Source organism: Acinonyx jubatus, chromosome D1, assembly GCF_027475565.1.
Source record: "Acinonyx jubatus isolate Ajub_Pintada_27869175 chromosome D1, VMU_Ajub_asm_v1.0, whole genome shotgun sequence".
In the NCBI taxonomy this organism is placed as follows: Eukaryota; Metazoa; Chordata; class Mammalia; order Carnivora; family Felidae; genus Acinonyx; species Acinonyx jubatus.
The window spans coordinates 103293196-103318155 of record NC_069390.1 but is presented as its reverse complement, the minus strand read 5'-3'; the positions used below and the strand labels follow the sequence as shown (position 1 = coordinate 103318155).

General features: G+C 43.9%; 2 protein-coding genes across 15 annotated transcripts in view; both read left to right on the top strand.

The window, feature by feature from the left end:
- The window catches only part of CD1H11orf52 (chromosome D1 C11orf52 homolog), a 29112-nt gene extending 6323 nt beyond the window's left edge, over positions 1-22789 (top strand). The window contains exons 4-7 of one of the 2 annotated variants that reach the window (XM_015082357.3): positions 26-10870; positions 14580-14645; positions 15599-16631; positions 16736-22789. In XM_015082357.3, the coding sequence (XP_014937843.3) occupies positions 26-274 (249 nt within the window). In that variant the 3' untranslated portion in view covers positions 275-10870; positions 14580-14645; positions 15599-16631; positions 16736-22789. Of the gene's footprint in view, positions 1-25; positions 10871-14579; positions 14646-15598; positions 16632-16735 lie in introns of those variants that run through there. The other variant, XM_027036516.2, reaches the window with a different exon arrangement.
- Positions 1320-24960, top strand: part of DIXDC1 (DIX domain containing 1) — a 72243-nt gene continuing 48602 nt past the window's right edge. For 10 of the 13 annotated variants that reach the window (XR_003413244.2, XR_003413243.2, XR_003413242.2 and 7 more), the window contains exon 1: positions 10088-10218. Coding sequence is in view for 9 of the 13 variants with exons in the window: in XM_027036501.2 (XP_026892302.1) it covers positions 10159-10218 (60 nt within the window). In the remaining 4 variants the exon portion in view is untranslated. Of the gene's footprint in view, positions 1459-2539; positions 2664-10087; positions 10219-24960 lie in introns of those variants that run through there. The other 3 variants (XM_027036500.2, XM_027036503.2, XM_053204112.1) reach the window with 3 other exon arrangements.

The following is a 24960-nucleotide window of genomic DNA, read 5'->3' as shown; positions in this document are numbered from 1 at the left end:
CCTTAATGCTGTCAATTTCTTGCAGGCCCATGACACAACAGGACGTATGTATGAGCAGGTGTTAGAGAAGCCTGCGTCTCAGGAGAGGAGTCGAGGCCTTAGTTTGAAGGAGAACAGCTTACATTATGCAGACATTCAAGTGTACAGCTGTACCCAGCCACGCTCTGCTCTGGAAGTGAAGCATCTTCAGTCAGAAAATGCTACAGAATATGCAACCCTTCGCTTCCCCCAGGCCACGCCCCGCTACGACAGCAAGAACGGCACCCTGGTGTGAGCCTTGGGGAGGAAGGGCCTGTTTCCGTCATTTGACCACTACTCCTGTGGGGAGACTTCTGCTTTGGGGAATTGGCTGGTGGCCCAGAGATGGCTGCCACGTTTTAAACTTAACTCCAGAACCCCAGTGAGAGTCCCCCATTCTTGCTCTCTCCTCTAGGCCTACTTTTAATTTGCCACCGTGAGCTTGGAGTTGTTTCGGGGCTGGTTAGGGGCTGGTTAGGGGCGGATGGAGTTCCACAAAAGGAGGGACTAGGAGGAGCATGCCAAAAATTTTTTGACCCCTACCTTTGCTCTTGCTTTCAAGAAAAGTGAAGGAAGAACAGGTTACCTCAGCACCTAAGTTGATTTTGTTAGGCTTAATTTAATGGTGTCTCTTTTATACACCTTAAATCTAAAGCTGAACAAGAAGTGCTCTGGAAAAGCATTCTGAGTTCTCATACCAGCCCCCAGGGCTGGCTTGGGCAATTCCCTCAATGGTTGGGTCAAAGGTCTCAGAACCTAAAAAAGACAAACGAGGGCAGGGGTGAGGCGTGGAGGATGCAATTCCCTGACCACCGGTTACACGTATTTCAAGTCACTGACAGCACTGCATGACCCGGAAACTCCCTTTGGCTGGACCGTAGGCTCTCGCAGGTGCAAAGTCTCTGGGATCAATAAATCGCATAAGGAACATGCCTGGTGCGTGTTGCGGGGTGGGGGTCTGCGGGCTCTACGTAAGTGCAGCAGGTCTCGCTTAGCCTAAGGGCGGCGGGGAAATCCAGACCCTTCGCGCCCTACTCCACAGGCCTTGGCTGAGCCGGAGCTGGGATGAGGTTTGCACGCCCAGGAGGCGGGCTCTCATCTGCGGAAGGGGGGCGCTCCCTGGGCGGGATCCTGGCAGTCAGGAGGCGGAGCTGGCTCGGGCCGCAGGAGGCCGGTCCGGAAGGCAGGGGGCGGGGTCAAGACCCGCCGGGGGTTGTGGTCGGGGACGTTAGGAGGCGGGGCCGGACAGGCAGGGGGCGGGGCCCAGGTAAGCTGGGGCTGGCTCGCGCTGGCCGGTGGTGGGCGGGGCCAGGTCGGGCCCGGCCTCCAAGTCACCATGGCAGCGGGAACGCGGCGGCGGCGGCCCTGCAGCTGCAGCAGGCCGTGCTCAGAAGGGCTGGGGACAGAGATGTTGAACCAGACGGACCGATGAGTTAAGAGGTAGGTGGTAAAAGGTGGGAGGTGCCTGGGAAATAGAATTACCACTGGTTGAGCTTCCAGATCAGAAATGGGGACACACGGAGGCGTGAGATGGAGGCGGCTGGGGGAGGGGGGGGGGGCGTTGAGGAGAAGGAGGCGGAAGTTTCAGGTTCTGAACCGCTCTAAGCCTTACAGGTTCTTAGGATGCCGTTCCTGATTCAGACTTTCAGAGCTTGGAGACCCGAGTAGTAATGCAAATCCCCTTTCAGTCTGTACGCCATCCTGCCCAAATACCAATGCCCTTCAGTTTATCCCCGAGAGGCATGATTCCTTAAGACTGACACAGTACTGAGAATGGAATCACAGCACGAGAGAGTTGTTAAATAATAGTACCAACTATGTAGAATGTTTGTAGTTAAAAAGCACTTGGAACAGTACATAGTATGTAATCAAATATCGGCTGCCATTATCATCAGTATCATCATTTTCCCACCCTGTTCTCTGGCACGGACCTAGTGCAAGTGGATTCAGAAGAAGTGACAAGAAAACTTCATCACTAATTGGCAGAGCAACTCCCTAGCCTGCTACTATTAACTGGGGGGCAATAAAGTGAACTTTATATCCAACGGTAACTTACCATGACGGTCAAATGTGACAATGTAGGTGATAAGACTTTGTAAACTTAAAGTACTACGTAAAACATTTCTGCCTTAAAATATAAATGCGGCCTTTCTACGTTAAAACGGAATTCCTGAGGGTGAATAGAAGTGCATGGCAGAAGCTGAGCTCCCAGTGTTTGTCCTGATTGTCTTCAGAATCCTTCCTATGATCGTTGACTGATAAACATAGGGAGGGAAAATGCATCCTTGCTTGACTGATAGGGAAGCATTGCTTTTTACTTTATTACTATTAAGCCTAAGTGGGTAGTTCTTAAAATGCCCTTGGGATAGCCCTGTTGTGATTACAGTATCTTTGGCTGGATTTCTTACTAACCAGGGTACTATTTCTGAAACTTTTAGATGGCATATGTTGGTAGATTTGGAGCAGGAGCCTGACCCTAATAGATTGGTTTATCTTTGGAATGTTTTTTTCCTGTTCTGTATTTTTGCACATTCTCCCTCTTCCTATTTTAAGGTGGCCCTGATCCGGCTTTTCTAGGCACTCTGAAGATGGGGACTCAAGTGGTTAGGAGACTCTGTAACTCCCTGCTGCCCACAGAGCCCTCTGTAAGTTTCTGGTGTACTGTTGAAAGGAGTGTGATGACATTAATGGAATTTTAGTACAGTTCTACAACTGGGGTTTCTCCATCAGGACTCAGATCCTGGAACAAAATTGTCATATATTTGCTTTCTTCTCTTGCTACCCCTTCTTGTGGAAATTCTAGCTCCCTTGATTCATTACTAATAAAATCAGGAAGATTTTATTGAAAATTATAGCAATTAGAATATATGCATTGTTTAAAAGATTTAAATGTTTGTTATAGAAATAATTCATGACAATTATAGAGCATTTAAGAAATATTGCAAACCATGATTTAAAAAAAAAAAACAATAATGCTTCCATCCAGAAGCCCTCAATGTTAATATTTTAGAATGTAGAATTTTCTTCTAGCCTTTTAATATGTATATTACTTACATATTTAAGATTAAATTATGCACACACTTTTTGACTTTTGCTTTTTTTAACTTAATGTTTGTTAATAAGAAATTGTTAAAATATTTGTTTTAGTAGGTCTACAAATGTTTGGTAAACATTATAATGATTCTAATTTTCTTGACCATTTTTCTGTTTGTTGGACTTTTAGGTTCTCCTCACCCATTGTAAATAATGAATTGATTTCCTCATTTAAGACTTCTTTTCCTTAGGGTTGAGTTCCAGAAGTACAATCCCTACCTCAAAGAATGTGAACATTTTAAGTAATAAGTTACCTTTTAAAGGAAGAATCCTGGTGTCAAATTATATATACATCCTCCAGAAAGCTGAGAGATAGAAGGCTTCTTGGTAGAAATCTGGCTACCTCTTGCAATGAGATCTTAGGTTCTGAAGAAAGATGATTTCATCATAGTTATGAACCCTAACATATTATGAATGTCAGTCCAGAGGTATGGGGGCTTGTTGTAGTGTTTACACAGTAGAGAAATTCAAGGATTACTTTCAAAATATCCACCAGATGTCGCTAGTCTTAATCTAATTTTTACCCACAGGATTACTAGCAGATAACTTTTGAAACATGAATTTAAAAAATTCATGTAGAACAGATTTGCATGTCTGCTTAAATACAGTTTATATTAAGCACTAGCATCTGGTGATTACTTTGGCAACATCCTACTCGTCTCTTACCATTCTGTCTCTTTTTTCCTTTTTCTACCCACTCAGTCTGTCACACTCACCCTGTACACTCTGTCCCCACATACTAATATTGGAGTCTCAGTTTTAGTAGTCGTCCTTTTACTATTCTTTTTTTCAGTCTTGTTTCTTGCCTCTATGTGTATTCATGTATTTATGTTTAACTGTGAGTTCCTGAATTTTTGTCTAAAAGAATAGAACGTGGCATATAATGACATATAACAGATCCTCAACATATATCTAGTGGATGTTTAATGAAAAAAATGCATTGATGAAGGAGAAGAAAATATAGGAGGAAACCAGGAATTATTTATATTTGTCTTGGAAATACACTGAAAGAGACAAAGATTCACACTTCTTTTTTTTTTTAAATAAATTTATAAATTTATTTATTTATTTATTTTTGATAGAGAGCTCAAGTGAGCAAGAGGCAGAGAGAGAGAGAATCCCATGAGGTGCAGAGAGAGGGACAGAGAAAGAGTACGAGCCCACAGTGGGGGCTTCATGCTTAATGGACTGAGCCACCCAGGCACCCTAATTCACACGTCTAAATTATAATTAAGTGCTAAGTGCTATAATATAGAACATGCTATTAATGTGATTTGAAGTCTGGGTCCAAGAGCAACGGTTAAGAAAGAATTCTTGAGACATTTTTGGTGCCAAAAATGTGTTTTTATTATAGCACAGGGAGAGGACCCTTGAGCAGAAAGAGCTGCCCCGTAATTGTGAGGTGCGACAGATTATATATTTTTAAGTTTGTGGAGGGAGCAGGGGGGAGTATAGATAGCATAGTTTCCAAGGAATTTCTGTATGCTGAAAGCAGGGACTACAGGACCTTGGAGATCTGGCTGTTGTTAAGATGAAGTTGCTTTTAGTCCCTAATAAAATATCAACATTAAGGCAGCCATCAGTTCCTTGATGAATGTCATGCTCTGCATGCCTCAGATATTTATCAGTGGGCTGCAAGTTGTAAGATTTATTTAGTTAAATTTTCTTGCTTTTGTTCTCATCATGATGACTTTTGAATTATATAGACTTTTAAAAAATGCTTATTTATTTTTGAGAGAGAGAGTGTGAGTGGGGTAGGGGCAGTTAGAGAGAGGGACAGAGGATCTAAAGTGGGCTCCACAGTGACAACAGTGATCCCCATGTGGGGCTCAAATACACGAACCATGACATCATGACCAGAGCCGAAGTTGGACACTCAACTGACTGAGCCACCCAGGCACCCATGACCTTTGGATTATAAAAAGAGGAATATTGATTTATTGAGCATCTACTTATGTGCCAGGAAATATTTTTGGTTCTAGAGATAAACCAGTAACAAAACATAACAAAATTCCCTGCTTTCATGGACCTTATATTCTGGGCAGGGAGAGACTGACAATAAGCAAATGAGCAAATAAATATAGACTATAGAGGACAGTGATGAATACTAGGAAGAAAAATAAAAATAAATCAGGCAAAAGAAGTTTGGGAGTGCCTGAGTGAGGGAGTGTTGTCATTTTAAATAGAGTGGTCAGAGAAGGCCAAAGAGATAAAGTGATATTTGAGCAGAAACCTGAAGAATGAACCATGGGTTATCTGGGGCGTGGGGGTTCCAGACTGATTAAAATCAGATCCATCCTGATTAAGAAAAACCAAAAGTAGTCACAGGAGTTTCATGAGGAAGCAGAACTTGAGGTAGGCATAATAAGGATTTGAGTAGCAGAAGCGTGGGACATTCTAGACAGGACAGTCATGAAGGCATGGGAGGCAAAAATGAGCCCTGGAAATGCGGGAGACAGTGAGGAGCCTGCCAACCTGAGCATAGGCAATTTGGGGGACAGCCGTAAGAGCAGGGCATGAGGAATTTATATCTGATGGGAAAAGGGATTATTTGAAAACATTTGAGCATTTGAGCAGCAAGATGAATGCATTGTCTAAGGAAGATTAAGGGGTGTAGACTAGCAGAAAAGCCTGGAGACAAAGAGAGCAGTTTAGGAGCCAGGACACGTTTGTAGCCTTTGCCGGTAGATGTGAGCCCTTTTGTGTACATTTACACTGATGTCTCTGAAGATAAATGCAGTAGAAATTGTAAACATACATTACTGCCAAGAAACTCGCTAATGTATGAAAACAGAAAAAGATTAAGAAATTATTTCAGGGTCATTTAAAATATTTCCATTGACAATTTTAATTATTTGTTTATTCAGACTGCCTTTCTGCTTCTTTATAGTCATTAATGATTGCCTACAATAGATGTATTAAATTTACATAGGTATGAATTTCACACATTTTACTTCTACATAGGCAGAAGTCCCAGTCAGTATTTTTACCAAATGACAGTTCTGTTTAAAGCTCAAAGTCTTACTTAGGCTAACATGTTATTATCTGTATTAATATAAGTGATGAATGAGTTTGCCAGTGTTTCCTCCACTCATTCATTCATTCATTCATTCATCCAACTAAACACATTTACTGAGTACCTTTTTTCTTTAAAGTTTATTTATTTATTTTGAGAGAGAGAGAGAGAGAGAGAGAGAGAGAGAGAGAGAAACCCAAGCCAGTTCCATGCTGTCAATGCAGAGCCTGATGCAGGGCTCAGTCCCACGAACCATGAGATCATGACCTGAGCTGAGATCAAGAGTCAGTTGCTTAATCCACTGAGCCATGCAGGTGCCCCGACATTTACTGAATACCTTTTGTGTGGAAAGCATCATATAAAAGTATTGCATAATGATTAAGCCAGACTTTGGTTTCACCACTTAGCAGCAATAGGATCTGGAGCAAATTACTTATCCTCTAGACCTTTCTTTCTTCATCTATAAAATGGGGTTAATAAACAGTTCCTACTGTTTATGGTAATTGTGACCATCAACTGAGCTAACATATGTAAGCACTTAGTATTGGACTTGGCACATAATAAAAGTTCAATTTTGCTATTATTATTGTTGTAGATAGATATTTGCGTAGCTTTTAGTCGGTGAGGTAAGTCTCTGCCATTATTGTTAAAATCATATAGGACTGAAGAGGTCTGGTATAATTTCAGAAATCAGGCAGCATGGCAGAGATATGCAGAAAGCAGCTTGCTTGGACCCTTTGCCTCTCCTCCCAGGCAGAGAGAATGACAAGCCAGCAGTGGTGGGAGTGGTTCCAGCTACCTGGACTGGCTTGCAGTTTTCCCCACACTCCAGCACTATGAGACGCAGATCATTGGCCTAGTTATTCCTGGTTCGTTTAGCTAACCCACTTACTCTCTCAGCTCTTATGCTGATATCACAGCAGAGTGAGATGGGGAAGATGGAAGGACTAGTAATTGTGAGTGCTGCTTAGAACAAGCTCAGTTCTTCACCTGGGCTATTTGGTTAGGTAGACCATGATAAATAAGGTGAGCACATCTTCTGAGCAAAAAAACCTTGAGATTACATGCTCTAACAGGAATTTTGTGCTTTTTCCAAGCATGAGAGGCAGACTATTTGTGCAAATATAATTTTTGGAACATCTCATTAGTTGTGTGGGGGAAAACACAGAATATTTTGAAATGGTACTATCTAAATTTAAACGAATTAAAATTAAATGCTATTGAAATTTTAGTTCCACATTTGCAATAGCCACGGTTTTTTTTAATGTTTGGTTTTGAGAGAGAGAGAGAGAGAGAAAGAGAGGGAGAGAGAGAGTACTAGCAGAGGAGGGTCAGAGAGACAGGGGGACAGAGGATCCAGAGCTGGTTCTGTGCTGACGGCATCCAGCCCTGATGTGGGGCTTGAACTCACGAACCGTGAGATCATGACCTGAGCCCAAGTCAGATGCTCAACTGACTAGACCACCCAGGCGCCCCACAACAGACACATTTTAAGTGCTCAATAAACACATGTAGCCAGTGTCCACTGGCCACTGGATTGGACGTCACAGATATAGAACATTCCCACCATCACATTGCACATGACTACTATAGAGTATGTGGTTGACATAATTACAGACTTCTAGGGAATAGTGTAACTGTGGACCGAGTGCCCTGTAATAAATCTTGTCTCTATTCACCACAGTTCCCTCTAATTCCTCCAGTGTACTGGGGGGTGCAGGGCAAATAGCACAGGGCTGAGCATCAGAGGCATTTGGGTTCAGATCTTAGCGCCCGTGCTGATTTGCTAAGTGACTGTAAATAACTCCCCTAGGCTTCATTTCTTCATGAGAGTCAAATGAAACTTCATCTTTTTAGCTTTAAAATCCAGGGATCTAATGAGAATTTTCCCAGGAATATTGAGCTCACAGGTCCTACTTTGAAAAAGGACTTGTTCTTTGAGAAACAGGGACCTTTTGGTATATAACTATCCGCAGGGCCTCCCTCTGAAGTCTCAATATATTCGACTGTGTAAAAGCATGATGGGCTGTCAGAATCTATTTAGGGATCTACTGACTGAGTGTTTTGGTTTTGCATCACTATGCACATAGATGTGTTGCCTACAATTTTACGTTGTTGGAAGTTTCATGCTTCTCTTTTAAAGGGGCCTTGTTGCAGTAATATGGGTTAGTCACTCACCTGATGATATTACACCGTGAGCTGTGGTCATGGCAAGGGGAATTTTTGGTAGTTAAATTCCCCAGCTAGTTATGAAGGACGGTGGTCTTCTGACTTTTGGGCTGATCAGGTGCAGTTTGATTTGGAGTCATGGCTTTTCCCCAGCCTTTGCAGAATTGAACACACAGCATTCATTCAATCAGCAGCACCCACTTAACACCTCTGCTGGCCTTCTGCTTCCTGCTTGCTGCCATCCTAGAAGAAGTGTGTCTTTCTCAGAAGTATCTTTGTGTTTAGCAGCTTCAGACATTCAGGCAAGATGATTCAGGATGTTTGGGGTACAGATTTTCTTTTTCTCTAGTGACCTGAGGAGGAGGAAGTCTTAGGTTGAAAAGAGCCATTACTGACTTTTCTTGCTAAGGTACCAATGGGAATTTGGGGAAGGAATGTGGGCCTTCTGCAAAAGCATGAGGGTAGAGCCTAGCTCCTCAAACTGTCTTTGTCGCTGACCAGCTGTGTCCCTGGGCAAGGCCCTGACCTTTTCTGAGCCTTAACATTCTGTAAATCCTTCCCCTCCATCTGGGATCACGAGGTGTAACATAATATGGGGTGTTCTTTCAGCTTCCTGTTTTCCTATAGAAACAAGAATGTGCACTGAAGAGTACAAAATGACTGGTATTCCTAAAAATAAATAATCAAGGCTGTGACTTGAATAACTAGCAACAGAGGGGAATAGCTCTCTGTTTCATTTGAGCAAGTTTTTACCTAACTCTTTCAAAAGCTCCAGGACATTTTTGTAGTGTTTATTTTAATTAAAATCCATTTAATTCATTTAAAGCTCACTAAAGATATGGGCTTTACCTTTTAGCGGCTATTTTTAAAAGAAAAAAGAGGCTTTTTGGAGCATAGCCTTAGTGATACTTGGTTTTGCCTCGATGTTTCTGTTGTGATCCTGTGTGATTTGTTAAGTACTACTTCTATTAAATGTTTGCTGATACCATCAGTAACTAAAGTTCTCTCTATCCTCTTTTTTCCCCTCTCCTTCTGGCTGGTTTATCTCACTTTTTTTTTTTCTGTCCCTTCTGCTTCCCCTTCTTTAGCCTAACCTCACTGCCCAGGCCCCTTGTGGAAAAAGGTTGCTGTTTTTAGCTAGTCTGGGGGAAAAAAATCCTGATTCACTCCCCTCCCCACCCATCTTGTGGTGGGGCACTTGGCCTTAAATCAGCAGAAAGAGTGTGTGTGTGTGTGTGTGTGTGTGTGTGTGTGTGTCCGCGCGCTCACTCCAGCATGCCTGCCTGCAGACCTGGTGGTATGCTAGTGTGTGATTGCAAGCACATGCACACGCCGGCACGCTTGCTGGTGTGTCAACGAGTGTATGTGTGTGCGCTCACGTGTGTGTATGCTCGCAGGACGCGCACACACCGGCACGCCCGCCTGGAGGCCTGGTGTGTGTCTGCAGCGTAGGCACACACGCCCGCCCCCAGCCTGTTGTGTGTGTATTGTACGTAGTGTGTGTGTGTGTTTGTGTTTGTGTGTGCGCGCGCGCGTGCGCCTGCCCGCGCGCGCGCCCGCGGTGCTCCCCCTTACGCACGCGGGGCGGGGGGCTGCCAGCCAGCGCCCCTCCATCCTTTGCGCGCCCAGCTGTTTCTATAGGAACCGCGACAGCGCCCGGGCCCCTCCGGCAGAGGCCCCGGTGCGAGCATGCCCAGTGGAAGCCGCTAGTTTGGCTCCGGTCTAGGTTTCCAGTAAGTGGCCTGCGGGACTCCGGAGAGATCCCCGTGAGCTGAGCGGAGAGTCTTTGTGTGCAGAGGGAGGAGGCGGTGGCGGCGGCCGCCTGGCCTGGAGATCCCGCCCGGGAGCCCCCGCCAGGAACAATGCTAGCCTGCTTGACCCGGGGGAACTTACTGGACGTCCTGCAGGAGGGCTTCAATGAGGTAACTGTCTGCTCCTCCCACTCCCAGCTCCCCTCCCCCAGCGCCTCCCGCCTAATCTCTAGAAGGGGTTCTCCGTCCCCCCTCCGTCCTCAAGGGGATCCCAGATCAGTTCCCCTGCAGAGCCCTAAGGAGCTAAAGTAGTGGGTATGGTGCAGACGAGATGGCTAACGGAGAAATCAGAAGGGCCCCCTACCTACAGCTACGCTGGGCGATGCCTTTCCCTGGCGGCTCACCTGAGCCCAGCAGACAGGACCACAAACTTAGAGGTCATCTCCTTTCAAGCGAGGTGGTCTCCACCCTTCCCGGGCATTCTCCCCAAGAAAGCCCCCCTTGAGAGGGAAGCCCCTGAATGTATGACAGAAGTACTCATTCTTCAGGAGCTTACTGGGTGGGCCAAGTTAGGGGTGGGGTGGAATTGCATTGGCAGAAAGTTTGAGAGAGGGCAGGGTGGTCCACATGAAGTGCCGCCTTCCTGTTTATATCTCTTTCCAATTCCCAGGCTGTAGGTTTCTCCACAATCAAGGGCATGGTTGGCAGAGAGGACCTAAGAGCAGAGAGGTTGCTTGAGTTTCTGGCCCCAGTTCCGGGAAGTGGGAATTCATTCCGTACTGTGTAAGAAGAGCGGGGAACTGGACCGCCAATCTGACAGGCAGTATGTGCTAGGACTCCGGTGGGGGGGGGGGGGGTGCTTTTTCTTTTCACTGTTTTATATCAGAATTCTGTTGTTGTTTCTTCCATGCCCTTTTGTGACCCAGGGAATTCTGGATTAGGATCCTACCCCATTGTGATTTGCTCCATGTGTCTTCCATTGCTTCTGAGCCCCACCCCTGTGGGTCGCCTTATTCCAGCATCCAGGGAGACCTTTACAAGGAGACCTAGGCTGTTAGTTGTGTCTTTCATCCTTTCTTCCTACCTCTCCCTCACTTCCCTCTATGTCTCTCTTAAATATAAGACTTTTTAAAGATTAGTTTAACACATGAATACATTGTCTTCTTAAATATGAACATTACAGACAAGACTGAGTGCCTCTGGCCACCCCTCCAATCCTAGCCTTTTCCCCAGAGGCTACCCTTGTCATGAATTTGCGCATGAGATTGTCTTTCTCCCTCTGCACTGTAGGCTCTTTCCTCAATTCCTGTTTCTAATTAAGAAGCTCTGCAGCTCACCTGTCTCAGAATCTTACCAGCCCTGGCCCCTGTGCCCCAGCCTTGTTCCTGACAGAGGAAAACTGTAGAAATGCTGTCCTCACCTCATCAAGGGAGTCAGAATTTTCCTCTGGCTGAGGGATGTCACAACCTTCCCCGAAGGGCGGGGCTTGCATCCTGCCTGCACTGCAGGGCTCCTCATTGTGCACCAGCCCTCCCTGAACGGATTATTACGAAAGCTACACTCTGAGAGATGAAACACACACAAGCCAGGAAGCCACCTCTTTGAATGCCACCGGTATTCTGGGTTCCTCTTCTGTCACTCTTGGCCTCTGAGCGTCTCCTGGTCTCAGGCTTCCTATCATTTGACTTATCCTCTAATTGTGGCACAAGCTCATTAGGTCCTTCCATGGCCTCCCCCGCTTTTTTTTTTTTTAACTCCCACCCCCCCCCCAGCCCCGCCCCCAGTATCAGTTCCCACTGTCTTATTAGGAGGAGGAAAGCAGCATAGTCAGCCCTAGCCTTTGCCTTTTCATCCTTTTTACCCCTGAACCTTTCAGCTGAAAAGCCGGGTAAATTGAAGAGGCAAAAGGCTTGGCTGCATTTTCATGCTTTAGTGTGCTTCCATAAATATCCTCTGACCTCCCATTCTTGTAAAACGTAAGGAAAAAGGACAGCGGGAGAGTTTTCTGCTTGTGGTGGTAACACAGTCTCTTGGCCAAAACAACACACACAAATTTATAATTAACTCATCTAGAATAATGCAGCAATGCCTCTTGTCCCTCTCTGATATTTGATTTTTCTGCCCATCCTGTCAGTTTCCCTCCACTCCTTTCACAGACTTAGGTACAATCCATCCCTTCTATTTGTAGATTCTTCTGTTTGTAGAATTCTGATAGCCAATAAATACTAATGGTTTCTCTCAGAAATTGACATCATCTAAATAATACTATCAGTGATTTGTTAAATCCCAGTGGCTCCTTAGAGTGTAAATAATTCTTTCACATACATAATAAGTTATATTAATAATTCTTTTCGGGGCTCCTGAGTGGCTCAGTCGGTTAAGCGCGGGACTTGGTCTCAGGTCATGATCTCACAGTTTGTGGGTTCAAGCCCTGCATGAGGCTCCGTGCTGACAGCTCAGAGCCTGGAGCCTGCTGTGTCTCCCTCTCTCTCTCCCCTTCTCCCACTCATGCTCTGTCTCTCTCTTTCAAAAATAAATGTTAAAAATAATTCTTTTCACATAGAGAATCACATTTAGTGGTACAGAATAATGCTACAATAGGTTATTTCAGAGTTGATGGAGGCCTGATTGATCTATTGCAGCTTCTAGGGTTGCTTAATAGATCCACTAATATTCTATCTCTTTTGTTAGAGTCATGTGATAAGGATGTAAATAAGGACTTAAAAGCTGGTGTCAGAATACACTTTGATTCCTCTGGGAAACTCTTCCTACTGAGGCTAAGAATACCACACATGTGTCCAATCATCTCCGGGGAATGATCCAAGCATATCTGAAGCCATTCTTCATCACCCAGATGCTCTATAGATCTGTGTGGTTAGGGCTGTGACCTCATTCTGTGTGGCAGAGAAAACTGCCACAGGAAATGAAGCTTTGGCCTTAATTGGTTAATTATAAGGGAATCCTGCAGCAGAGAGAAACCCTGCCTTCTGAATCAAGGCTTCCCTCCACGCATTGTTGGCCTCTGTTCTCAGTCCATTTGCCACCATGCATGACCACTTTCTTCCACATTCCCTGGACAAATCCCTGGCTTCAACACACCTGACAAATTACCCACAGACTTGATCTATGTCAGTGCTGTGAATGCAGTTCCTTTCATTGACACGGTTAATCTGCATTGTGAATTATCCACAAATTTTGGCTGCTGCCATATTCTGTAGCCTACCCTGGCTGTCATCCCCTGTCTCCTGTGTTCTGGGCCCGGCCAGGCTTTCCATGGTTCACATTTTTCCCATTCTGCATGTGCCTTAAAGCTGTTTTTTTCCTCTGCTACTTGGTGTTGATGTCGTCATACGAGCGTTGTCTTTGGCTGATGTGCCAGCATTTGTTTCTGCAAGTGTTTTTTGGGCGGCTGAACTTACTTTTAAAAAGACTTCAGTGATTGTGTTGGAAGATTTTGATAGACCTGAGGCTCTAATATGGTTTGGCTAATAAACATTCACTCATTCAGTTGTCTGGTTCATTTACCGGGCAAAGGGATGGATGAAATAATTGAAGCAGGAACACCTGGTTCTTGCTTCCAAGGAAGTTACAGGGAGTAATTTGAGGTGTACTGAAAAAAACCGTAATGGGATGCTTAATGTGGTAAGCATCCTAAAAGGGGTAGTGTTCGTGGGAGATCATAGGGCTAGCTTCTACTTAATGTTATCCTGAAAAGCACCAACTATTTACCAACCTACCTGCTCGCTGAGACCAGACTTTTTTCCCCGCATGGTAACAACACGCATGGAAGCACTCACTCAACAGACATTCACTGAATTGCTGTGTTTACCAGACACCTTGCCAGGCTCTGGAAATAGAAGTCAAATAACATCGAGTCTGTTCCTTAGTGGAGCTCATAGGTCAGTGAAAATAAAGTAAATATTCAGAGTATCAAGCCTGGGGAAACTGTGGTGTTGTAGAAATCTTATTTGTCAGGCAGAGGGAACCTGAGCCTGGCTGTTGTGTAAATGGCCTGAGGGGCTGAAAGTTATGGGGAATGATTTATTAAAGGGTTGGTCAACTGGAAGTGACTTGTCTGAGCCTTCATTTTTAAAACGTGTGACCTGGAAGACTTTCCTTACTAGTTTCCCTCCAGGTAGAATAGTAGACATTTGTATTCCCACATGGAAATTCATCCACATGGTGGTCCCTGAGAAATTCAAGAAGAGCCTTTGTCTGGTGTCGTCCCCTAAGGGGGACGTAGAAAGCGTGGAACGCTGCAGCAAACCTCACCCCTCTGCCCCATGCTTCCATGAAGTAGGGTTTGCAACATGGGGCCAACCAGAGGCTTCCAGACATTTCCACAATGAATTCCTCTGTGCTTTGCTGTAGAAATTAAAAGGCCTGTTAAGTCTTCAGTGTAACAAAGCACTGCACTCCCCAACCACCACCACCTCTTCCTCCTCCTCCTCCTCCTCCTCCTCCCCCTCCTTCTTCTAATCTTGACTGATTTCTCCTCTCCTCACCCAGGCTCATTGGCTTTGTTCCCACAGGAGTCAATGCCAGCTAAACAGATGCTCCCAGGCAGCAAGCTATCAGGCAGCTTTCTGTTCCTCATGGTGAGTGAAGGGCTGGCCAGGCGTGTGGAGCAGTGATAGGGTGCTGTTTGCCAAGTACCACTCCCCTAGGCACTTCAGAGAGACTGGGGAGGACCGCAAATGCTTCACTGGCCATTACTGTGTAGCCTTGTGTAGGCTGCAGGGACCAGAGTCTCACAATGACACTTTACTGAATATATTTCCTTGTATGTTAACCCCCAACCAGGCCCCATGTAAGTGGTAATGAACATGACCTTCAATGGTCAGGGATGGTAAGGGAATAGGGAACCAATCCCAAAGGCTCTAAGAGTCGCTCCATATCCTGTTTCTAGGATAGGCGACACTTGTAGACTTATATAGTGATGTCCCATTCATTCATTCATTCACATTCATTTATTGAGCACTTACTTTATGACTTGTACTGAAGGAACAAAGTGTTTGTGGCACTTGGAACTAGTGGAAATTTTAAAATAAGGTTAGGAGGGGCACCTGGGTGGCTCAGTCTTTTGAGTGTCTGACTTTAGCTCAGGTTGTGATCTCGTGGTCTGTGGGATAAAGCCCTGAATCAGGCTCTCTGCTGTTAGTGCAGAGCCAGCTTTGGATCCTCTGTCTACTTTTCTCTCTGCCCCTTCTTCGTTTGAGTGTGTGTGCTCTCTTTCTCTCTCCCTCTTAAAAATAAAAAAACATTTTTTTTTAAAAAGATAAGGTTAGGAGATGAAATCTTTCAGAAAATCTTTGGTTTTTGGGGCGCCTGGGTGGCTCAGTTGGTTGAGCGTCCAGGTTCAGCTCAGGTCATGATCTCGCGGCTCAGGAGTTCAGGCCCTGCATCGGGCTCTGTGCTGACAGCTCAGAGCCTGGAGCCTGCTTCAGATTCTGTGTCTCCCTGTCTCTCTGCCCCTCCCCAACTCACGCTGTGTCTCTCTCTGCCTCTCAAAAATAAAACTAATAAAAAAAATTTTTTTTTTTAAAAAAAGAAAATCTTCGGTTTTTCACCTTGTGGAATATTATCCTTTGACCACCAGGCTGAACTCTAATATGAAGAGTGCTGCCTATATGGGAAGAAGAAATGTAATGGTATTTTTACTTGTGATCTTTATTTTTACCTAATTAGCTACCAGGTTCAATGAATAAGTAGCCTTTCCTGGCTCAGTAAAGGCCTGAAAGAGTTAACAGAAAAGATATACCATATTATGTTCTCTTCCTGGCAGAATTCAGGCCAAGAGGAACTCAAGGTTTCCAAACCTGCCTTCCCCCCAGTTTCTCAGCAGGGTCTCCCCACCCCCTCATCTTCTGTAGTTGGAGGGTCTCAGTTCCACACAGGAATCTGGTTTCACTGTGAAGCTGATTTCCTTCCTGAGCCAGTCAGATCTCCTCCTGAACTCTAGCCCACCACCAAAGCCCTGCTGCTTTTTTTTGTTTGCCTTTCTTGCTTCCCAGCAGGGAGCCACAGAGCTCACTTTTGGATGCTTCTACACTAGGAACAGTAAATCACAGACTTTCCTGGTAAAGCCCAGTCAGTGCCTTTTGCAACTCTAACCAAACAAGTCCCCTGCAGGAAGTCTCTTCGACCTTGAGGCTTAGAGGAGACAGAGAGGAGAGGCTGGGTTTGCAAACTTGTTTGGAAGGAGGGGCAGGTCCCAAAGAAAAACAGGAAAGAAAGTTACAGTTGGCACAAGAGTGGTCTCAAGGCCAAGATTCCTATATGAGTGAAGATGGTGAACAGAACTGTTTCTACTTGGAAGAGTTTTAACTTATATTGTAGGGCTATTTGGAGTGTCTTCGAGGGAGCTGATGGAGATTATGGGGTTGCTAAGGGCCGCCCACACCAGCCACTCTTTGGTGCTACCGCTGCTGACACAGCTTTACAGCCGTTCGTTCGGTCTCACCAAGCCAAAATCCTGCTCAGAGAGCTGAGAAGTGTTGCTGTATCTACTTTTCTTCCCCCTGATGTCCGACTCAAAGGACTGGCACAAAAAGCCTGTCTTTCTAGACTTCTGGACTACACAGGTATCTTTCCAGCTTCCTCAGAACAAGTTAGAGATGTTAAATCTGGACCAAGATTAGTTCTGTCACTGACATGGTGTATTTGATTGTCTTGCTTTTTTTATTAGTTTGATTGCAAGTGCCAAGAACCCATCTTGAGCTAGCAGAAATAGAAAGTGGAATTTACTGACTCATGGAATCCAAGGAAAGGCTGAAAAATTAAACCATGGAAAGGCAAGAATGGAGCAGAGTCCCAATGAAAATCAAGAACTCAAACACTGGAGGCTCCCTTTTTCTGCTTTTTGCCACTTCTCTCTGGTTCTTTCTGTGGGTGGCTTTATTCCCTTTCACTCTATATGGCTTTTCTCTCTCAGGTGGGGATCACGGTCTATGGCAACATCTAAGTTTTATATCTTACAACTTTGTCAAAGAAAGATGGGTGGGGAGAAGGAGACTGATTCTATTCCTGGAGGCCAGATAAAAAATTCCAGAGATTGGTTGGACTTGAACAGTCAACTCAACTGGACCAATCAGCTGTGACCATTGGAGGAGGTGATGTCATACCAGCCCAGACCTAGGGCCCATCACTGTGTGTGCAGAGGGTGCGTGTTTCTACAGAAGGGGAATCATTGTGACCTGGGCAGCTACCCCGTTAGCTCCACCACTGTGTGGGCCTGATTTGAATCTGTTGTCCTGTTGTGATTCTCCACCTGTTGTTTTTGGAAATAGACCAAGAACTAGGGGCACGATCAAGATGTATATCTTCATATTCCAGATATTTTCATTTTGCTGAACCTATTGGCATCTTGTCTTCACGGAATAATTGACTAATAAAATGATAGTGCTAGAAGTAAATGAAATTCAGTGGTTTTTTTTTTCCCCACCTGTTGCAAGAACCCCTTAAGAAATTATCTCATGTGGCTAGGGTAGGGAGTTGGAGGTGGAGAAAAAGAGGGTTGGATGAGCTAGGCTCTGGATCCCTCACCCTGGCCCTAATCAGGGAATCTCTACTTCTCCCTATTTTACATATCTGGCTTTCACATGGGTTATAATTTGAGAAACGATTATGGGACCAAAAAAAGAAGGAAGAGGAGGAGGAGGAGAATAAAACTACTAGTCCAACCCCCAGAGAGTAACAGAGGAGAAGAAGGAGGAAGACAAGGACAAGGATGAGAAGAAAGAGAAAAATAAAACTACCAGTCCAATCCCCAGAGAGTAACAGCCTCTTGCAAAAGCATATGGTATTTCATCTGCTGCAGACGAACTCTAGTAAATTTTAAAGCCAAGCAGCATTGCTACTCAGGGCCTAGGCTTGCAACACAGGCTTCTTTTAAGATAAACATCTTTGTGGGGGAAGTGGGTGGTGTGGCTGGTTCTCCTGGTGTCTACTTTGTCCTTCAAATCCTTTTTTCAGAGCCAGCAGTAGGCATTTATAGCAAGAACAGGGTCTGGCCTTCCCCTTGGGTGTGAGGTACAGATGCCTTCAGATCAAAGAGGAGGTTTGGCTTAGTGCTCAGCTTCCCCGATCCGACTTGCTGGCTAAGCAGAGACCTAAAGCGGGGGCACCCTAACCTGTGGATGAGAGTAGCCCCACTCAGTTGTGATTCTGCGGTCACTTTGTTAGATGCCATTGAGGAGGTCTCTGTCAACATGCAGACATAATAGTGACATGACATTTTTCAATCAAAAAGATTTTATCAAGGATTCAATCAGTGATGATCAGTGATATTAATGCTTTCATTTTATTAATGATTTCATGCTTCTGAGTTTTTAAAATGACTTGAATCTGGGCAGAATAGGAACTGTGCCCAGCATTTGGATCCCTACCGTTCTCCTGGACTGCCTTCAGGCCCCGAGATGAAGATAGTCTAGCCTCCCCTCCCCACTGCAGTGATTGTCCCTCTGTGCTACCACAGCAAAGCCACATCCTGGGACATATTCCACAGGAGGGTCCAACCCTTGACATCTTGAACTCTGAGACTGCGCTCTCCGCTCACAACCCCAATCTCCACACTCCTTCCTTCCCATCAAACCCATTTTCAATCTCATCAGCCTTCTCTGTCCTGTCAGGTTCTCAGCGCTCCTTTGACTTCCTGTCCTCGGTGCAGATGCCACCAGCAGTCACTTGAAAGACACTCTCACCACCTCCCGCACTCCCTTTGCTTTGGTTGATTGCTGCCTGTCCTGGATGAGCCCATCCCTGGTTCCCTCTGGCAGGCCTGCCGAGCAGTGTTAGAGGGGATCGTGCAGCCTCACTGATAGATTCAGTTACAGAATCCTGGTCTGCAGCCCTGGCTGAGTCTTTGGTGTTGCCGGGACATCTTTAGCAGCCACTGTTCTTCCCAGCTTCCCACAGCATCCCTTCCCGAAGCCTCCTTCATTCTGCTCCTCCCTCTCACTCTCCACAGCTAGTGGACCTACTGCATCGTAGACCTGCCTAGACCCACTGATCTTTGTCCCACATTTTTTCCTTGAGTTCTTCTTTCCAGTTTATCTCTTAACTCAGGCTAAAGACCCCATGGGCCTAAACCAAGAAACTACCCCTGAAGCAATACTGCCCAAACCAGTTCGAGCTTAACCCCTGACACCCCTGAGCAGATGGACGGTGGGTTGACCCATGGGATGCCCGACAGTTCCTTCATCTCATTATCATACTAAAATATCTGCCCAAGGAGGAGCACAAGCCTCATTTACATAACATGCAATGCCCGTGTAGGCAAGTTACCTGAGGCTGCATGTGTGACCTTATGCCCACATCTACACACCATGACAAAGGCTCCCCCTTCTAAATATTCATCCTAACCCTAAAGAAAAGGAACCCGTCCGCCCTTCCTCAGGGAGTTTCGGCTTTGCAGGTTATTCCCTAGATCTCCTTAATTTGCTGCATATAAAGTTTCTTTTGTGCGACAGCTCCACCTGCTGTGGTTTCTATATGTGACTCACCCATGAGCAAACTCACGTTAGTTACTTAGTCCAATTACACCTCTTTCCCATCTCATAACTTCCCCACATAGGTACCTGTTCCCGCCTCCTCACAGAGGAGGATGTAGTCCTCTCCTCTGAAACCTTGCCACATCACTCACCCTCCCCTTGAGTCTGTTTCCCCTTCACCAAGCCCTCATCTCTGCCTGCAGTGTCTTCCCATCCCGAAACACCCTTGTTCCCTCACCCCCCTTGCGCTCCAGCTCACACCCTCTCTCCTCCCCTCAATGCTCCTGCTTTCCTACTTCCTGGTGTCTTCTAGGTTCACTGGCTTCACTGCCGTCTGACTTCTCGCCTACCACTCTGCAGTATCTGTGCTCAAAAAGGTCACCAGAGCCTGTTAATTATTCAACGAAATGGGCTTTCCAGTCCTTAGCCTGACTTCTTGACAGCATTTGACCTTCCTGACCATCCGTCTTAAAATTCTCTCATTCCTGGATTCCTACATAACACTTTCTCCTGATATTTTTTTCTATTCATTGGATCACTTATTCTAAAATTATTTTTATTTATTTATTTATTTATTTATTTATTTATTTATTTATTTAAAGTAAGCTCTACCCTGAACATGGGGCTTGAACTCACGACCCTGAGATCAAGAGTCTCATGCTCTACTGACTGAGCCAGCCAGGCACTCCAATAATTTCATTTTTGCTCATGTCATTATATTCTTTGGAGTAAGGTGGAGTGGGTTCAAATCCCTTTTTTCATCATTCACCAGTGTTATGGCCTTGAGCAAAGTCTCCTATATAAGAAACGGGGCTAATAACATAGGCTTTAGCCATCGGGTATGGGGATTAAAGGAGATAGTACATAAAAAGTGCCTCATTCAATGACTGACAAGAATTGGCAGTCAGTACACTTTCATTTTCTTCTTTCCCTTTGGTGCTCCTTCCACTCCCTTTCTTGCCAAAAAACTTTTTATAGTTCACTTTAATTTTTGGGGTGTTGTAAGATCCCAGGATTTGGAGTCAGCATTGAATTCAAATCCCTTTTCTTCCACTTAGCAGCCCTTTGACCCTAGGCATGTTGTTGCTCTAAACTTTGGCTTCCACATCTGTAAAATGAGGATGATTGTGTGTGTATGCATTGGGGGGGGATGGTTAATAAATCAATATTAAATATATATATTGTTTATGTATACATAAATTAAAATATTTTTATATATTTATTTTTGTAAGTAAATAAAGTGGTAAAGTGCTTAGCACAGTCCTGGTAGGTAGCAAGCACTGAATAGGTCCTAGTTACGGTCTTACTTGCACCTAGTCTATACCTGTCACACACAGATGCCCTCAAACATGCATCTCCCACCCCTCCCCCATCTCTTGTGCTCTAGTACCTGTGTTTTGCCAACTTGCTGTGGAACATCTTTGCTCTAATGCTTCAAATAGCTCAGACTGTTGTCAAAACTGAACTATATGCTCTTCAAATATTTTCCATCTCAGTTAAAGCATCCGCATCCCTCAGGTATGACTTTTTGGACCTTCTCTTTTTGTCGCTGCTTTTGTCCTGTCAGTCACCTGACTTGTTTCTGGAATTTGTCCTTTTCTAATTATACTGCTTCAGTTCAGGCTCTCATCTTCTCTCAGTTGAATTATCGCCTGGTCTTCTCACTGGTTTCTCCAAATCTGGGTGCTTCTTATTCTACCCCATGTTCTCCTCTGTGTCCGGAGTAGACCTTTCTAAGTTGCAGGTCTCACTGTTTCAGTCTCCGGTTTCAAAACTCCACACGTTCCTGTTGAAGGTCTTTGAGCTGAAAGTCTGAGCACAGATAGGTCTTGTGCTGACCTGTTTCTCCATCATCGTTGCCTGCCTCTGATGGCTCTGCCCACACGCTAATTTGTTAACTGGCTATTCCTCCAGAACACCATATGCCTTCACTGTGCCTTTTTTTTTTTTTTAACCACCCCTCTGTAGGATGCCCTTCTTCCCTTCTGTAACTGGCAAACATCCTTAGGGAACCACACAAATGTCTCCTTTCCTCTAGACCCTACCCTCATCCCCACATCCTTCCGTTCTGTTGCTCCTTCTGTGCACAGATAGCATTTGTTAGTATTTCTCCATCGCCACTGTAATTACTTTGTATCATAGCCTGTAAGCTGGGCTTGGCCCAATTCCTAGCAATGTTGGTTGATTTGAATGAATGAAGGAATGAATGCTTGAAATGATACCATCTAGAAGGATCTTGTGAGATGGAATTTCACGAGTGAAATTTATTATAGGTAAATATGGATCAAGAAGACCAATTTTACAAGAACAAAGATGGAAGAGATTGGTTTAACAGTAGAATGTGTTAAAAATTACGTAGAGGTTTTTGTTGGCAGTACCGTATGAGTCAACAATGTGAGGTGGTAACAAAAAAAGAAAAGAGGAGGAGGAAGAGGAAGAGGAGAGATGAAGGAGGAGGAGGAGGATAGAATGTGAGGACAGAATGAGGAAGCTGAGTGTCTGGTTTTACACCCAGAGCATTGTGTTTGGTTCTAGGTATAATGGTTTTAGAGGAACTTAATAGCAACAATTCTTGAAACCATTTTATTTTTAAGACTTCTTGAAAAAATCACCAAACTAGACAAACTACTAGTTAACACAATGAAGAAGAAAAGGGGAGAAAGCACAAGTATACAAAGTAAGAAATGACAAGGGAGAAGTAACCATTGAAACAAAAAATCGCAAGAGTCTTTGCAAGTCTGTGTAAAAAACATTTTAAGACTTTGATGAAATGGATAATTTCCTAGGGAAATGATGATGACCCAAATTGAAAGAGACAGAAAATTTAAACAGACTAATTTCTGTGGAAGAAATAGAGAGTCTTATTAAGGAACTGTTCCTCAAAAAAAGTACCAGCTCCAGGTTATTTCATAGAGGAATTCTACCAAACTGCCACGTATCATCAGATAGTCCCAATGCTCTGTATATCATATTCTCTATCTATCTATATTGATATTGACATAGATATTGTACTAACATCACACTGTTAAATAAAATCCAATACCACATTAAAAATATAATTCATGGGGCACCTGGGTGCCTCAGTCGGTTAAGCACCCAACTTCATCTCAGGTCACGATCTCACAGTTCATGGGTTCGAGCCCCCCGGTTGGGCTCTATGCTGACAGGTTAGAGCCTGGAGCCTGCTTCAGATTCTGTGTCTCCTTCTCTCTCTGCCCGTCACCTGCTTGTGCTCACTCTCTCTCTCTCTCTCTCAAAAATAAATAAACATTAAAAAAAAATTTTAAATATACAATTCACTATCATCACCTGGGTTTAATTCCAAGAATGCAAGATAAGTTCTTTATTAGGAAATCCGTTAGTATCATATACCATATTAATAGATCTCAAGAAAAATAATTATAGGATTATTACAATGAAGGTTGACAAAACTTTTATCAAAATTCAACATCCATTCCTCATAAAATGGTCATGAAAATAAGACTTGATTGATATAGTTAACATGATAAAATACATATACCTTAGTCCTAAAACTTGTATCTTCCTAAATTGGGAAACACTGCAAATATTTTTTCTAGGGCTGGAAACATGCGTAGGATACCCATTCTCCACTCTATTCCATTTTTTTTTTTTAATGTTTACTTATTTTTGAGAGTGAGAGCGAGCGAGCAGGGAGGGGCTGAGAGAGAGGGGGACAGAGGACCTGAAGCAGTCTCTGTGTGGGCCTCGAGCTCATAACCATGAGATCATGAGCCGAAGTCAGCCGCTGAACCAACTGAGCCACCCAGGCGTCCCACATTCCACTTCGTATCAAAGGTATTAACTGGCGCAACTAGACTAGACAAGTTGGTTTAGAGGCACAAGGCTTACTAATGAAATAAAACTATTTCTTCTTGCAGATATGATAATAATCCTGGAAATATTTGAGAGAATTAGTGATAAATCTCAAATAATAAGCGATAAGGTAACAGTATATAAAATTAACATACTGAAATCAATAGTTTTATATACCCAAAAAGTAGCCAATCAGAGACCATAATGATACAGGAAAGCTCATTTGCAACTGCAACAAGGAAGACTAAGTACGTAGAAATGAACCTAATAAGAAATGTGTAAAACCTGTAGGAGGAGGAAAACTTTAAAACACTCCTGGAAGAGGCACCTGGGTGGCTTAGTCGGTTAAGTGTCCGATGTTGGCTCAGGTCATGATCTCATGGTTCGTGGGTTCCAGCCCCACATCGGGCTCTGTGCTGACAGCTCAGAGCCTGGAGCCTGCTCCGGATTCTGTGTCTCCTTCCTGCTTGCGCTCTGTCTCTCTCTCTCTCTCCAAGAATAAATAAACAATAAAAAATTTTTTGAATGCTACTGGAAGACACATTTGAACCAAAGGAACAACATCACCATTCTTGAGGACTATGATTTAACATTCTAAATATGACAGGTCTTCCTAAATTAATTTATAAATGTAATATACTGCCAATAAAAATTCCAACAGACTTTTTTAGGAAGTTAGGTAAAGATAACAAAATTCATATAGAGAAATAAATATGCAAGAATATTCAAGAAAATACTAAAAAATGGAAATTTTCAGGGGGTGGGGGGACTAGCTTTAGTGAGCATTAAAAGGTACTGTAAAGCCTCTATAATTAAAACATGCATGAATCAACAAATATACGAGTTATGTAGGATGCAAAGTCCATAAAGAGACCCAAGGACTTCTGGAAATTCGGTATATGATAAAGGTAGCATCTCAGACCATTGGGGTAAAGAGGGACTTTTTAATAAATGGTTCTTTTTGTAAAGGATGAATTGGATTTATTTCTCACATCATATATAAGAATAGACTCCAAATGGATTAGGGATCTGAATGTAAAAAATAAAACCAGACAAGAACTAGAAAAAAACAGAGGTGGAGTCTTCTTTCACCTCAGTGAAGGGAAAGCCTTTCTAACCATCACTCAGAATTCAGAAGCAATACAATAAATGATCAATAAACTTGATTATATAAAAATAACTTTCATGGCCAAAAAGACAACCTGAGTCAAGTCAAAAGACAACTGAAAAGCTGAGAAGTCTCTGCAACATATGTGAGAGACAAAAGGGTAGCATTCCCAAGATACAAAGAGTTCTTAAAAATGGCAGGACAAAGGACCAGAAACCTTGATAGAAAAATGAGAAAAAGACATGAACAGACCAATCATTTAGATATGAAAAAAGTTATAAAAGGTAAGATATATAAAATGGATTATTAAACCTACAAAAAATTCAAACTCATAATGAATGAAATGAAAATTAAAACACTGAGGTACAATTTCTCACTTATCACATTGGCAAGAATTAAAGGTATGACAACATATTCTGTAGGCAAGGCTGTGGGAAAGTCGTGCGCTCGTGCATTCCTCATGGGAATGCAAAGAGATAC